The 16039-nt window shown below is 40.3% G+C and overlaps 1 protein-coding gene across 2 annotated transcripts in view; it reads left to right on the top strand.

Annotated features, from left to right (window-relative positions):
* SMCHD1 (structural maintenance of chromosomes flexible hinge domain containing 1) overlaps positions 1-16039 on the top strand; it is a 185915-nt gene that overhangs the window by 82147 nt on the left and 87729 nt on the right. For both annotated transcript variants that reach the window (XM_075213372.1, XM_075213373.1), the window contains 6 exons: positions 664-783; positions 2215-2359; positions 4068-4161; positions 6455-6527; positions 8447-8586; positions 14349-14483. In XM_075213372.1, the coding sequence (XP_075069473.1) occupies positions 664-783; positions 2215-2359; positions 4068-4161; positions 6455-6527; positions 8447-8586; positions 14349-14483 (707 nt within the window). The remainder of the gene's footprint in view (positions 1-663; positions 784-2214; positions 2360-4067; positions 4162-6454; positions 6528-8446; positions 8587-14348; positions 14484-16039) is intronic.

Below are 16039 nucleotides of genomic sequence, written 5' to 3'. Positions count from 1 at the left end.
TTAAATGTATAGGACTGATGACCTCTTCTGTATAATGTCTACAGGCGAGGCTGACCAGCCTCTTAGCAAACCCTTGCCAAGTGGACTACTTTGGGTAACTCGCTAGGCTTACCTTGGGGCCTGTCCCTGAAACAGCAAATCTTTCCTGGCCGGTGGGTGCTTCCTGGGTTGCAGCGCATAAGACCTCAGCCTTCCTGCTAGGTCGGTAGGGCACTGGACCTATGTTTCTCACTTCCACTGAATTCTACTGACGCAACCTTTACACTCTCGTTTCTTGCTTTTTATTTTTCACTGTTCTGCATACTGTTCTCTCCTTTCCATCTTGTTCTGTGCTCAGGGCTTTGTTTGAAAAAATACTGAAGATTTCGGCAGACTTCCAGAGTGTAGAGGGGAAGCAGCCTGAGTTTTGGAGTTAGTTGTTAAAAGTGTCCAAACCCCTGCCAGACACACATTATACCACCAGTGCTTATAGTGTCCTTCATTGGACTCGGAGAAAAGAGAGTACAAAAATCCCTATTTTCATATAGATTTTTGTGACGGGGGTATTGTGACATACAAATGTGTCTGGAGATGTAGGATTGTGATCCTTAGGAGTAATTCAATTGCATGTTTTATGTTTTTGCTTGATATTGTTTATGTTTACAATGATTTCATCATTTTTAGAGAACATTACAAAGCTTGGAGATTATACCTTAAAACTTCAAGTCGTTTTAAATGAAAGTAATGCTGACAAATATGCTGGAAAAGTTCTGCCATGTAAAAAGATCCTGTTTAGGATTGTGGGTGAGTATGTTTGTTTATTTATTGTGACCTATAAAGTACACTGATCGATATAACTGCCACATTATTTGCTCATGTTTATTTTTAGCTTCCCATGTTGACATTTCTATTATAATTACATAATAATTGTCAGTAATTTACCATTCTCCAATTTGTAATAATTATTTGACTGGTACAGTCACTGTTGAATTGGATTCTACAGCTGATTTTAGTCAGAGGTGAGGACATTAACGTGGCCATTCACAAATGAAAAAAAATGTATATATATTTCTGCTTAAATCACACTATTGTGGATTTAATTTTGTGTTTTAGGATTGTCTTGTTAATTGACCCACATTCTGTTCAGGTTCAGCTTACTGACAGTTGTACTGATATTTTTTGTACAATCATTCTGCTGTTACAAATTACAATGTAGAATTCATTCTTCTCTCTGTCACTTTCACCATCTGAAACTACGAAGCAACTTCAGCCTACAATAGTTTACTTTTTCTATCACAACATTTCTCATATACAACAAAAGGTTCTACCTTCTACTTCCTATAACTTTCTTGATTGTTCAGGTGTTTTATGTCAAATTTGAGACTATTGGCATAGTTATTTTTTGATGGTTGCTCAGTGAACTCCCAGTGTATTTTATACCTTGCTTTCGGAGGGATTTATGTTGAGTAACTCTCATGAAAAGTGTAACAATCATGTCTCTATTAGTACATTATCCATAGAGGTCAGCCTTTAGCAAGTATCCTTTTTTTCCCCTCAGAAATGATTTGCTTGCATTGACTAGTGCCATTAAGACCAGAATCTGTTAGTTGCAACCAAAATGTATGTGTTGTTAATACATGTATGCAACTGCTAAAATGCATACATAATTCCCAACAATTGCATTTAGTATTTTCGTCTAGATATTTAGCGTCACCAAATTATTCAGTGCTGTACAGAGAATATTTGTAATTGACGTCAGTTCCTGCCCCATTGGGAGTTAACATAACATGGACACAGGGGAGGGCTGGAAAACTTTAGCCCGGGGGGCAAGACTTGACTCAGAAGCCTATTTTAAATGCCAGGTGGTCCAGTGACTCAGCCCATGGTAGCCCACTATGGGACCGGCCCGAGGGGCAGATGCCGCCCAGCTTGCCCCTGCTTGGACACTAAGGTCCAATTTAGTCAGCAGCCAAGTAACCATACAAATTTGTTTTTCGAGTGTGGGAGGGACCCAGAAAACCCAGAGGAAACCCAAACAAACACTGGAAGAACATACAAACCTCACACAGATAGGGCCGTGGTCTGAAATCAAACTTACGACCTCAGTGCTGCGAGGCAGCAACACTACTCATTGTGTCATCATACCAATGTTTGCAGCTTTTATCAAGTATTTTAATAGAGAGTTTCTTTGTATAAGTTTCTTCATTTTTGTGTTTTTTTTTCCCTTTTTTGAAGAGGGTAAGCCATTTAAGTTTTCTGTTGGTCCTATGGATACTACAATTCGAGTTGGGATTCCATTTGACATCCCTTTAAGTGTACATGATGAATATGGTCATTCTACATTGCCCATGACAGACCTCAAGCCAGACCTGGAAGCTAGGTAATCTATTTGTGTGCTGTAAATCTGATGTGTGCTAATAAATACACTCTCATTTTCTATTCAATCTTGAATCCTTATATGGTGAAGAATTACAGAAAATAGTGAGTATGGGAGTCAGTAATGTAGTATTGCACATGTAATTTATTCAAAACCTAAAAAAATACAACAAACGTGCATTCAAAGATAAAACTTATCTGGATCTGCCACAATTGTTTTGCCCTTTGATAAAAAAAAACAAGTGGATATCCAATAATAGATACTTGCAGCAATATTGGTAGAGGTCAAGTTTCAGGGCCCTCAAAAATAAGCACTAATTGTATCATCCTTATTATAAGTACACTTCATCAAGGGGATAACAATGTGTCTCTGTACTATGGCTGTATTTAAATAGTTCCTCCTAATTAGTAAGCTATGCACTGCACATGTGCTTGCTTGATACAATATCTAATGCTATTGACAAATTATATATACCTGGTTTCACATTTCGGACTTCTGACGATAGAGTACTGCCTAATGGTCCCCATTAAACAGTGTTGAAATATACAGAAGATTGTAAAGTCACCTCTATGTGAGACCTCTAGTTTTAAATCAGATTTGCAGCTTTGAAGAAAATTAAGTAGAATAGTGACAGCAATATTTTATCCCTCCACACAAACTAATCACACGAGGTACATGTACAGAGGACACATGTTCAATGAAAATATCAAAGTAGCATCCCCCCTAGAAAGAATGTGTGCAGAAGAAGAGAGGGGGAGTCACAAAGAAACCCCAAAAGAAAAGCGTTTCAGTAAATAATTTAGACCCCACATGGATATTTTCACACACCACAGCTCTGATGAGTATATTCGTTTAAAGCTTGCCGCCTGTTTGATGCTATAATTTCAATAAATGCTTTTGTAAAAAATCAAGTGGAGGTATTTTGCATAACTCGCAACTTACCTGGCACTATATATATATATATATATATATATATATATATAGATTGTGTCGATGTCCCAATATTTATGGACTTGACTGTGTGTGTGTGTGTATATGTATATAATGTGCGTGTGTGTGTATGTATTGCATTATAAAATGTTATTCCCTATAAAGAGATGTATTTTTTTATATTTTTAATTAGCAAGTAACCCACCTTCTGAACATTTTATAAGATATTTGATCAAAGTTTGTTTATAGCTTTGCTAAATGACATACAGTTAAGGTGATATGTTATCTGGTAGCCCATTATCCAGGTGAAAAAGATTAAATAGATTCTTCTGTTTAGGGATAATGTCAGACCCGTCTGGCTTTTCTAAGCCTAAGATTTAATCTGATCTTTTATTATAGTATAATTCATATAAAAACATAATTTTACTTGTGATACAATTAATGTTTTATTAAATATACTTATCTTTAAGTTTTGTAAACACTTGTGTCTACCATACATGAGAATTGTAAAAACTTCCATGGAATGCATAACTTCTATTTCGCTAGTTCCATTTTTCTCTTTGGAATGTAATTTCTCACAATCTGTGTTTTTTTTTTTTGTTTTTTTTTATTTTATTTTTTTATTTCTTCTCCCCTCTCTTTGCCTTGCATATGTGTATATTATCTTTAAACTCTTTTGCTTAATGCACAACTCTAAATTAGATTTAATAAATAAAGTATAATTTAAAGAATCTCAGTGATTTATTTTTTTTAACGTCACAATTTGTTTTGTTTCATCTAGCGAACTTTCACTTGAGTATGAAAGGCTAAGCAGCATATCAACATTATGTATTATGGGTGTGACCGTTAGAGGACAAGTGAACTACCAGGGGAAGGTAACTGTAATCTGTATAAATTACACAACCTATATGTGATGAATTGTACAGATTGTTTTCAAGCAGGTTTATTTAATTATTCTTCTGTTCTTCTATTGACATTCCCTGCAATACGTTTTTATTACTTTGAGAGACTCAAACTACACATGTTGGTTGAATGAAAATTATGGACCACATGTGTACTGTGCCTTTTTTTTTTACTAAAATTACCGTGTTTTGTGTTCTGGCTTAAATGAATGAATGAATTGGCAGCATCTGTGGTCTTGGCAGTTGTGACTCAATCACTTGCAGAAAACAGATGGATAGCTAAAATAGCATTGACAGTTTCCACCGCTCAGACTACAGTTGCTGATAGTAATAAGGCACAACGGAGCAGCATGCTCCCTTCTTAGCCAATCACATCACTAAACAGCTTGTGCTAGTTTCCTCTATGACAGGAAGGCCAGGGGTACTCATGCTATAGCATAGTTGCCTAGTCTCCCGGAATGTCCAGGAGACTCCCATAACTCCTGCAGTCAGAGCATGGCAAGCTCTGGGTTTTAGCCCACTTCAATAGTTACATGGTGGGTGGACGGCTTAGTGACTCGATTTGCATGTCATCGAGCCACTCTCCCTGCTGTAATAGGCCAGGAAATGTGATGACAGTTTAGGGGGTGGGGCCAAATGGTGCGATTCGTAGAACCCTACTCCCACCTCCTCCCGATCTCCTGGAGCACAACTTGGCAAGTATGTGTTAGAAACAAAGGAGCAAAAATGACAGAGCTGCAACTGATCAAAATTTAATCATGCCAAACACAATGCTGAAAGGTATATTAGATCTTATGTATTTATACATAAACAGTTTTGCATCTAAATAGATGAGTATTTTAAAAATACACATTTAACACACACACAAAAAATTATTATTGATTGTGAGCTCAAGATGAAAACAAACACAAGTGTAAGGTGTGATAACAACGCTGTTCCAGTAACTTTGAAAAATTATAAATCTCAAGAACTCATTTGATTTGGTAATCTCCACTAATGAGAGTTCAACTAAGAAAATGACATGTAGAGACTCTTAGGGAAAGTCGTGGCATGATGATGTAATATTCAAATGTGCACCTTTTGTGATGAGTCATCCAAAATTCTTAATTAGAATATAATAATCCAGTTCCAATCAGATATGGCACATTAATGAAGAACTTGAATTACCTGACATGCGGTTAATCCGTCCGTCCGCTTGCTGTCGCAAGTCAGATACTGTTCCAGTAGGCAAATGAGATGTTCTATTTCCTTCAAGTATGTGCACAATACAAAGGATATTTCCACTTCACGCAATTTATTGCTGAAATTCTGTAATAAGAAATCCTTGCAAGCTTTCTGCAAAGTAAGTTTTCTAAGGGTCCCGGTCAGTCATTAAAAAAATGAATAAAAATAAAATTAACTTACAATTTAGTGGAACAGCGTGTAAATCTTTATCCTGATGCGTTTCATTACCTACAAGTAATTTCTTTAGAGGAGAAATATAGCAACACTTTGTGTAAAGCCCAGGTCACTATATGTGCTATGGTCAAATCCATCTCCAGGGTAGTTGGCTTTTACCTCTATGGGGTGGTGGTAGAAAAATAACAGCATACGACCCCCAGGAGCTATCGGACTCATGCTGAAAATTGCTGGTACAGCATGTGATAAATAACAAGATTGGAACCCCTGGAGTGGCAACTGTGTCACTCTTTCTCATTTTATTTGAATAAAATCTTAATTCACTATTATTATTATTATTATTATTTTTTTTTTTTTTTAATGCTAAAAAAGTATATACATATATTTTTTTTGTTCGTGATCTGCCATAGCCCAAATAACGGCAGTGGCTAAAATAACTAAAAAAAAACATAACCCACTCTCTCACTATCAATCACTAACACTAAAGGATTTTTCACTAAATTTTTCCTGCCTGGTTCTTAATTTTTTATGTTTTTAATTGCAAGTGAAATGTATTCGTAGTTTACTGTTTAGATTACACAAGGAAAAATTGTGCTAGATGGGCTACACAGTGATTTCAGAATTACCCACCATAAAAACAATTTGACACATTCTACATCTATACATGTAACACTCAAGGTTTGTTCTACATTCACCACAATTTCTGGTTTCTAACATTCATCATAACACACCACAGTATTATTTATTACTGTTAGACCTAATTATGAAGTACTTGTTCTCCAGGAAAGCCATGTATAAGATAAACACTTTAGTTATTGTTGTATTTACTGGCTATATCTGGTGTCTCATAGCTCTTTTTTCTCAACAGAATTTCACACTAAAAGTGACTCTGCCTGGTTTAAAAGAAGACTCACAGACTGTGAATTTAAAGCTGTTTCCTGGTCTGTATGTTTTGGGATTTAAGACTTGCTGTCCTTTTACTAAATTTCTCAAATTCAACTTGAACCATCCATTGATCACTGAGTTTTCGTACCTATTATTTTAATCTTTATTTTAATGCAATAATGTCTGTAACATGTTGTGACTGTGTGCTTAAAAAGTAACTATGCAATTTGTGCTACAGATTATTTGCCAGTTATAAATAATTGTAAGGAATGGTTTGATGGTCTAATCCATGGTTGTCCAACCCGCGGCCCGCATGCGGCCCAGCATGCCTGTAAATGTGGCCCAGCAGGAGCTTTGGTTGTGGCAAGGGGGCAGCGCTGGAAAAAAAAATCCTGCAAAAAAAAAAGAAAATACTTACCTTGCGGTCACGTCAGCTGGCGCTCCAGCTCCCTCCCTGGTCTCCTCCTCCGTGTGGCGCTCGCAGTGAATGTCAGGGGTGACATCATTACACCCGACATCCATTGCGTAGCGCAGCACAGAGGAGTCACCCGCGCGAACTATCAGCAGCAGTGAAAGATTATCCAGTATCTTATTGTTGTTACTCTGAATTTGGACTTTCTGCACCATGCAATTATGAACTAGCTGTGTTCTCTGTATGTATCTAATATAAATATTAAGAGATAATTGTATTTTTAATATTTTAAACCATTTTAAATGTGCAGTGCTGAGTAGGGTGAAAATATCACCCACTGTTACCCTCATCGGAGGCTGCTCCATGAGCCATTTTTCCCGCCACCCTATCTTTAAATCTCTGTAGATTTCTATTAGTCCTCCTGATGCTACCTATATCGGTGACCATTTCAAACTGGTCAATTAAAAAAATGATTCATGGGTGCAGAAAGAGAGGGAAAAAAAAGTTTTCGGCATTTAATTCCCTGAACCCCACTAAGGGACAGATGCAGGTAAGTTAAATTGTAGCTGGTAATGGGACTACTGCTTTAATCATGATTCTGCAACAGGTTTCCTAACTCTTACTAACTTCATTTCCAAGTAAGTTTAATATGTTAAACTATGTTTTCTATGGTTTTTTCGATGATCAGCTATCGTTAGTGTATTTTATGTGCGGCCCAAACCAACTCGTAGTCTTCCAATGTGGCCCAGGGAAGCTAAAAGGTTGGACACCCCTGGTCTAATCCACTATAGTGGATGTAGATTAGGAATAGACATTTTTCAGTTTTCCAGTACAAGGTACAGCTTCTATAAAAACTTAAGCTGGAATATATAAACCAGCTTGGGTTATGATTTCTTTTATATGATTTACTCAGGGGAGAAATTCCACTTTTGAGTAGAATGACATTAAATATTATGCAGATGCACTGCTAATCATCTCTTCTAACTTTCTTTTATGTTCCAAATTGTAAAGAAAATGCAAGCTATATGTTGTAAAATACATTAAACAAAAGATAAGTAGGCAGAATTCATTATTTGAAATTTATTTAGGAACTTTTGCATCCTGAAAAATAGAATTATTCTTCACAGTACCTAGTTTAGTTTCCTGGTAAATGAACGTCCCAGTACACTTTTCAAGATACCTGGTCTAAAATCCAGCTAAGTGAAAACTCTGAAAACACCCCAAAATAATGTAAGGGGGTTGTTGTGTTAAGCTGTTTGTTTTAGCATGTAAAATGTGTACAACTTATAACATTTCTATAAGAAACAATACATCTGTACAATCAAATAAACTAGATTTTTTTTTTCATCAAGTTAACATTTTATCACAGTATGGGCAATTGTATCCTGTCCTATAGATAAAATGAGGGCTGTAGATGTCATTTTCCATGTATGTGCTCTAATATGTTATAAAACATTGATGTGACAGTAAGTAGAGTAATTTCATTTATTTAAGAACAAGGTAAAAATTGTGTTTAAAACATAGTTTTGCAGATATATATTGAGTTTTTAACTTATTTTATAGGGCCACCAAAATGCCTTAAAGTGACCCCAAATACTGAAGTTCTTATTATTGACAATGGGTCATCTTTTCCCTTTCGCATTGAAATCTTAGATGAGGCAGAAAATGTTACATCTCAGCCCAAGCTAATTGTTCATTGTAAGGTAAGTCTAGAAAATGTCCGCATTCCAGTACTTTTTTGTATCTGTTAAACAATCAATTGAAATAATTGTGTTTTGTTATTAATTTTTTCTTTCTTCCTCTCGGTGGGACACTGCTACCATGGGGTTGTAGCTGGGGAGTGTGGAGTTGGCACTTAACTAGTTAAACTGCGGTTGCTGACAGACTCCACCCCTCTGCAACCCTCTGCAGCTAGTCAGTGTAGTCTAAGTGCCCAAGGAATTGGACTGACTTTTATTTTGCTTGTATTTTATTGTATAGGCCGTTTTTTTCACTAGAATAGTGTAGAAACAAGATAGAAGGGGACAGCACTGCTGCTTTACTTACAGGACTGCAGCGCTGTCAGGTAGTGAGAGCGGCGGCTCTCACAGAAACCGCCTATCTTCTTTGCATGATGCTGGCACACAAGACGTGGTCACATCATTTCCTGAGGACCGGCGCTGCTCTGAGGAGCATAGGGCGCCGCAATCCAGAAGCGATGGCTGCCTCCATCTTGGAAGCTACCAAGTCCCTTCCTCAGAGGGGGGGGGGAGCTACAGTACACAATGATTTGAAGGCATTAAGAAGAGGCAGTCTGCGGGCTTGATAGGAGAAGCGCCGAAGACAAACTCTTATAAGCAGTCAGGAGGCCGCTGGACGCTGCAGACAGGGAGGAGTTATTATAGAGCTCCCCCTGTCTTAATCGGCAGATTGGTTTCTTCCACAGGGCCAAAGCATCGGCTGGAGAAGAAAACTTTTGCAGTCAAACTCGGACAGACTTGGCTGCTGCTGGACTCCCTCCTGCCTGCTATACATTAACCTGGATAGGCTAAGTATTATTTAATCCTTATATTACATTATACTTCCTATATAAGAGGAGGTATACTGTGTTTTACAAGAGATATAGTGTTGTAGTTACAATGTTGAATGTATTGTTCTCTACTCACTAAAAATGTATACATATATAATTAAGTTATTACAAATAAATAAATATCTAAGATACTACTGGTGACTTTGTCCGGGATTAGTAGTATTCTTAGGGGTAAATGTATACCTGTGTGTTTGTATACTATACTTTCTGTTCCTATTCAGTAATCATGTCTGATAAAGGAAAATCTACCAAAGCTAAGTTTTATAATTGTTCAAAATGTAAAATAAAATTACTTTATAGGACAACAGGATCCGGGCTCCCTCTGTGTGGGCTGTGACGCGGGGTCCCAGGCCGCGCAGTCTCAGGTTTCGGCTCCTATAGCCATGGAGGAACTGAAGAGGGCAATGTCTTTACAACAGTCTGTAGACTCTCTGGTCAGCTTTTGAGCTGCCCAAAAGAGACTTTAGTAGAGAAACACCCTTCTACCTCGTTAGTTGGGGTATCCCAAGCGGCAGTATTGTCTCAACAAGAGGAGATTGCAGGTGTAGGTCCAAGTGGCCTTCCATCCTCATTGGCTTCTTCAGGCATTTTCCCAGGGGGAACCGGCCTGGTCAGTGCTTTGTTTAGCGGTATAGATAAATTAAACCAATTTTTAGACTACCCAGGACCATCGGGGTCAAGATACAAAAGACACAAAGTGAGCCATCCTCTATTTTCGGTCTCTGACTCTGCGGTGTCATCAGAGGAGGACGGGGAACTTCTGCATGAGTCACATTTCCAGACACAGGTCTTAGACCTGGATGACTAACAGAAACCAAGGTGTTGAGGATCTGGTTCTGGCAAATTGGCGGGCCTTAGGTCTTGTAGACATTGACGAGCCTAGACCAGCTAACCACGGGTTATTCAAAAAGGTTAAATAAAACGTAATTTATTTCCCCCCTTCTCCGGAATTAAGGGAGATTGCTGAATCGGCCTGGCACAGCCCGATTGCAAAATGGTGGTTCCACGTAGGTTTCTGTCCCTGTACCCATTGCAGCCAGATGACCTAGCACACTGGGAACAGGTTCCTAGAGTGGATACACCGGTGGCACGACTGGTGCGCCAGACTACACTGCCAGTTCCGGGTACCACCAATCTTCAGAATGTCACTGATCGTAAAGTGGAAGGATTTTTAAAATCCATTTATAGTATAGCGGGAGCCTCCTTTAGACCCGTGCTGTCTTCTGCATGGGTTGCTAAGGCGATGGAAACGTGGGCTGACCGACTGGCAGAGGGATTGCAGGATTCGGACCTTCTTTCCCTGGCTTTACACATGAAGGCAGAGTATCAGTATGAGGCAGCGCAGAATGCAGCATCCTTGTCATCTTCTGTGTCAGCTACTGTAGTAGCAGCTAGAAGAACTCTCAGGCTTCGGTCCTGGGAAGCTGATGCAGAATCCAAAAGGGCCTTGGAGGCCCTTCCTTATTCGGACTCGATACTTGGTGGACCAGAGTTAGATAACTTTATCTCCCAGGCATCAGGGGGAAGAGTACTTCTCTTCCCGTGAATGTGATAAAGCCTCGTACTTCGAGGTTTAGCTCCTTTCGCCAGCCTTTTTGTGGAGGCCCCGCCTTTAGAGGCCAGACAAGCAGAAGTAGGCCTTCTGGGTTTAGAGGCCTCTCCCATAGAGGAAGGTCCTCAGCTGGTAGCAGGCGCCAGGGCAGACTTCCGGGGAAACTGTCAGTCTGACTTTTACCCTCCTCTCCTCACGGCCGCGGGAGTGGGGTGTGGCGTCTACGACTGTTCACAGAACAGTGAAAAAAATTCTCTCCAGATTCCTGGAAATCAGGGAATCATGGCAAGGGATCTATCTTTTAAGTCAGGCCCCTCATCGGTTCTTTGCAACTTCCTTGCCCTTCGACCACAACAGAAGGCAAGCAATGTTGCAATGTGTAGATTCCCTTCTTTCAGCGGCAGTAACCGGACGGTTCCTTCCATCCTATTTTGAACTTAAAGTCTCTAAATCTACACCTAAGTATAGACAGGTTTCGAATGGAGCCTCTTCGTTCAGTGAGAATTCCTGTCGTCCATAGATATTCGGGACTCATATCTGCATGTACCTATATGGTAAGGGCACCAGTCATTGCTCTGCTTCACGGTAGGAGCGGCCCATTACCATTTCAGGGTGCTTCCTTTTGGCCTGGCCACAGCGACCAGAGCATTTACAAAAATCATGGCAGAAATAGCTGCCCGCCTCTGGTCTATGGGGTTGAGTATAGTACCCTATCTCGACGACTTGCTGATCAAAGCCCTCTCAGATCAGCTTCTTTGTCAGCATTTACACCTCACTTTAGAGACCCTGCAGCTTAACAGTTGGTTGATAAACGTCCAGAAGTCACAGTTAATACCTATCCAGAGGATGATTTTTTTAGGTCTTATAATGGACACCAGAAGACAGAACATTTTCCTTCCACAGGGCAAGGTTTGCTCGCTACAAGACCTAGTGACCAAGGTCCTAGACAGTTACAAACCATCCATGCTTCTTTGCATGAGGTTACTGGGCAAGATGGTCTCGACCTTCGAGACGATCCCCTTTGGAAGGTTTCACTTGCGATGCTTCCAGGGGGATCTCCTAAAGAAGTGGTCAGGTTCATATCTCCACTTGGAGCACCAGAGGATACTGTTGTCCCCAGAGGCTCGTCTATCTCTCAGATGGTGGAAGAGTCAAGAACACCTAAGCATGGGCAGATCCTTTGCCCCATGCTCCTGGATCATCTTGGCAATGGATGCCAGTATAAAGGGCTGGGGTGCAGTGACGCTACATTTGCACCTTCAGGGTCTTTGGTCAGAACAAGAAAGTTCCCTTCCAATAAATATCTTTGAGTTGAAGACCATGTTAATGGCTCTCAAAGGGGCTCAGTCCCTAATTCAGGGATTCTCAGTACGATTGCAATCAGACATTTCCACAGCGGTGGCATATGTCAGCAAATGGGGGGAACAAGAAGTCCAAAGGCAATGGGCATATGAGCCCAGATATTTTCCTGGGCAGAACAGTTCATCCCATCTCTGTCGGTCATATTCATTCCAGGCATTCTAAACTGAAATGCAATGCCACACAGCAATGCCAGGGGAATGTTTGCTCCATCCAGAAGTGTTTCAGATATTAGTCCAGAAGTGGGGCCTTCTGGATCTGGATGTTATGGCGTCCAGACACAATCGGCAGGTTCCCAGATTCTGGGCAAGAGCAAGGGACTCACTGGCGGTGGACATAATGACAATGCACTGGAATTTTCGGCTGGGGTATCCTTTCCCTCCCATTCCAATGCTTCACCGAGTACTCCGGCGGGTAAAGCAGGGAGGACTCCCAGTTATACTGGTAGCTCCCCATTGGCCCCGCAGAGTATGGTATGCAGACATCCTTTTTATTGCAGTGGGTCAAGGACTTCATCTGCCTCTTCACAATGACCTCTATCTACAGGGTCCTTTTCAGCATCAGAACCTGTCTTGGCTGACTTTGACGGCATGACTGTTGAAGCCAGCCTCTGGCGGTGAAAGGTCGTTCCTCCAGTGTGGTGAATACCCTGCTACAGGCCTGGAAACCAGTGTCAGCCCGCATTTATCAGAGAATCTGGCGCATCATTAAATGGTATGAAGACCGGACACACAATACAAGTAAATTTCATTTGCCCTGGCTGCTAAGTTTGCTTGCAAGTGGTCTTGATGTAGGGCTCCACCTGGGATCCTTAAAGGTTTAGGTCTCGGCTCTTTCCATCTTCTTCCAGAAGATCTGTCGGACCTTCCGGAAGTCCGTACTTTTTTGCAGGGGGTCCTGCACATTCAATCTCCCTTTGTTCCTCCCACGGCACCCTGGGATTTGAATTTGGTACCATCTATGCTACAAGAATCTCCTTTTGAACCCTTACAGTCAGCGGACCTTAGGTTTCTGACATGGAAGGTGGTCCTGCTGGCCATAGCATCGGCTAGACGAGTCTCAGAGCTTGGGGCTCTTTCCTACAGGGAACCTTTCCTGGTCTTCCATGATCACAGGGCGGTGCTTCGGAATGTCCCTTCCTTTCTACCGAAAGTAGTTTCTGGATTTCACATTAATCAGGAAATTGTGGTGCCAGTTTTCCAAGATGCTTCCGCAGGTTCACCTTAGAATATTTAGACGTGGTCAGGGCATTATGTATTTATGTCCAAAGAACTTCAGACATCCGGCGTACGGACTCTTTTTGTCCTAGTTGATTCCCGGAAACGAAGCTGGCCAGCTTCCAAGCAGATCATTGCTAGATTGCTTACCTTTACAATAACACAGGCGTATCTTAGGGCTGACCGGACTGTGCCTACCCACGTTATGGCACACTCCACCAGTTCTGTGGGGGCTTCCTGGGCTGAGCGGAATGGGACCTCGGCTAACAGTTCAGTTAGTTCACGTCATCGGATGCTAGCTTCGACCGTAGTGTGCTACGAGCTGGGCATCCAGGACGGTCCCTCCCTTGGGGGCTGCTTTGGTACATCCCCATGGTAGCAGTGTCCCCCAGATAGGAAGAAAGAGAAAAAAGGATTTTTATACTTACGATAAATCCCTTTCTCTGATTCCATCTGGGGGACACTGCGTTCCCTCCCTTCTGTTCTTCTGCTGTTTGCTTTTTGGTTGTTCAACTCCCTCTCCTTGAGGGCTTTAGAATTACACTGACTAGCTGCAGGGGGTTGCAGAGGGGAGGAGTCTGTCAGCAGCCACAGTTTAACTAGTTAAGTGTCAACTCCACACTCCCCAGCTACAACCCCATGGTAGCAGTGTCCCCCAGATGAATTCCGAGAAAGGGATTTATCGGTAATATAAAAATCCTTTTTTTACATAGTCTGACTTATTTTTTCTATTTTAAGCAAACAACTTGATTTTTTTTGTCTTGATAGTTCACAGGGGCTCCAAACCTTCCTGTCTATATTCTGGATTGCAGCAATACCGGAAATGGAATTTTGACAGGGCGTCCTATTAGAGTTCAAAGCATAAAGAAAATGCAAACATTGAAGGCCAAATTTGAAATACCAGTAAGTATGTTCCGTATTAAATATCTCATAAAAATATTTTATTTAAAGCAGTGGTTTCCGAGAGGTTATGCAACTTTTTTTTGAGTAAAAGTGCCCACATTTTATGATTTTTAATCAATCTTACTGTAAAAGAACATGCCATTGAGGGACTTGTACACTAAATGAACTTTTTAAATATATTCTTGAGAGGGTTGGGTACGAAATCCCGATGGAAGAAATACTGACACTTATCCTGCCGACATGACAATGCCAGTATTTCAGTTTGCCCAACATTGATAAAATACAGACGTTGTGATTTGCTACAGTGAAAATGTCGACATTAAATCAGCAATGCCAGCGAGTCCGCTGGAGCCATCGGCAGTAGATAGTCTTAAAAATAAATGAATAGAAAAAAGGCATGGATGCCAAAGGAGAAAATAAATACATTTTAACATAGTTTTACTCAATATATATATATATGTGTCTTTAAAAGGAGGTGCTGCATGCTTTAGAAAATGGAGGTTCAGAGATGGTTTTAAATGTGACAACATGATTATATATTTGTTTCACATGCTAGGGACTCACCTACAGGAGATGCCTTGATTTTGGCATGTGAGCTTATCCTAATATAGCAATTTTGTGCACAAAATTCTCCTATTTATGTATATGCCGACATATAATGATTTATATATTGTTTGCTTTAAACATCGGACTACATATTCTTTTGTTCTTACAGTGCTAGTAAATACTAGGGATGTGCACCGGCGACTTTTGAGGTCTCGTGTTTTGTGTTTTGGATCCGGATTTTCGTTATTTTTGAGGTTCGGATTTGTCTCGCAAAACACTTGACGAAAGGTCTCGGTTCGGATTTAAGGTATTGGATTCGGATTTTTTTTGAAAAAAACATAAAAAGTTTAAAAATCAAGTTTTTGGGCTTATTTTCACTCCTAGGCTGCTATTAACCTCAATAACATTCAATAACAAGCATTTCCACTAATTTACAGTGTATTCTGAACACCTCACAATATAGTTATTAGTCCAAAACGTTGCAACAAGGTATCTTTCTGGACTGCGTAGAGGAGTGGGTCACCACAATATATTATAAACCCTGAACTTTTATGATTCGCACCAATAATTGTACCTGGACTGCGTAGAGGAGTGGGTCACCACAATATATATTAAAAACCCTGAACTTTTATGATTCGCACCAATAATTGTACCTGGACTGCGTAGAGGAGTGGGTCACCACAATATCTTAAAAACCCTGAACTTTTATGATTCGCACCAATAATTGTACCTGGACTGCGTAGAGGAGTGGGTCACCACAATATATTAAAAACCCTGAACTTTTATGATTCGCACCAATAATTGTACCTGGACTGCGTAGAGGAGTGGGTCACCACAATATCTTAAAAACCCTGAACTTTTATGATTCGCACCAATAATTGTACCTGGACTGCGTAGAGGAGTGGGTCACCACAATATCTATTAAAAACCCTGAACTTTTATGATTCGCACCAATAAATGTACCTGGACTGCGTAGAGGAGTGGGTCACCACAATATATATTAAAAACCC

This window comes from Mixophyes fleayi, chromosome 5 (genome assembly GCF_038048845.1).
Source record: "Mixophyes fleayi isolate aMixFle1 chromosome 5, aMixFle1.hap1, whole genome shotgun sequence".
In the NCBI taxonomy this organism is placed as follows: Eukaryota; Metazoa; Chordata; class Amphibia; order Anura; family Limnodynastidae; genus Mixophyes; species Mixophyes fleayi.
This window is presented reverse-complemented; position numbering and strand designations above follow the sequence as displayed.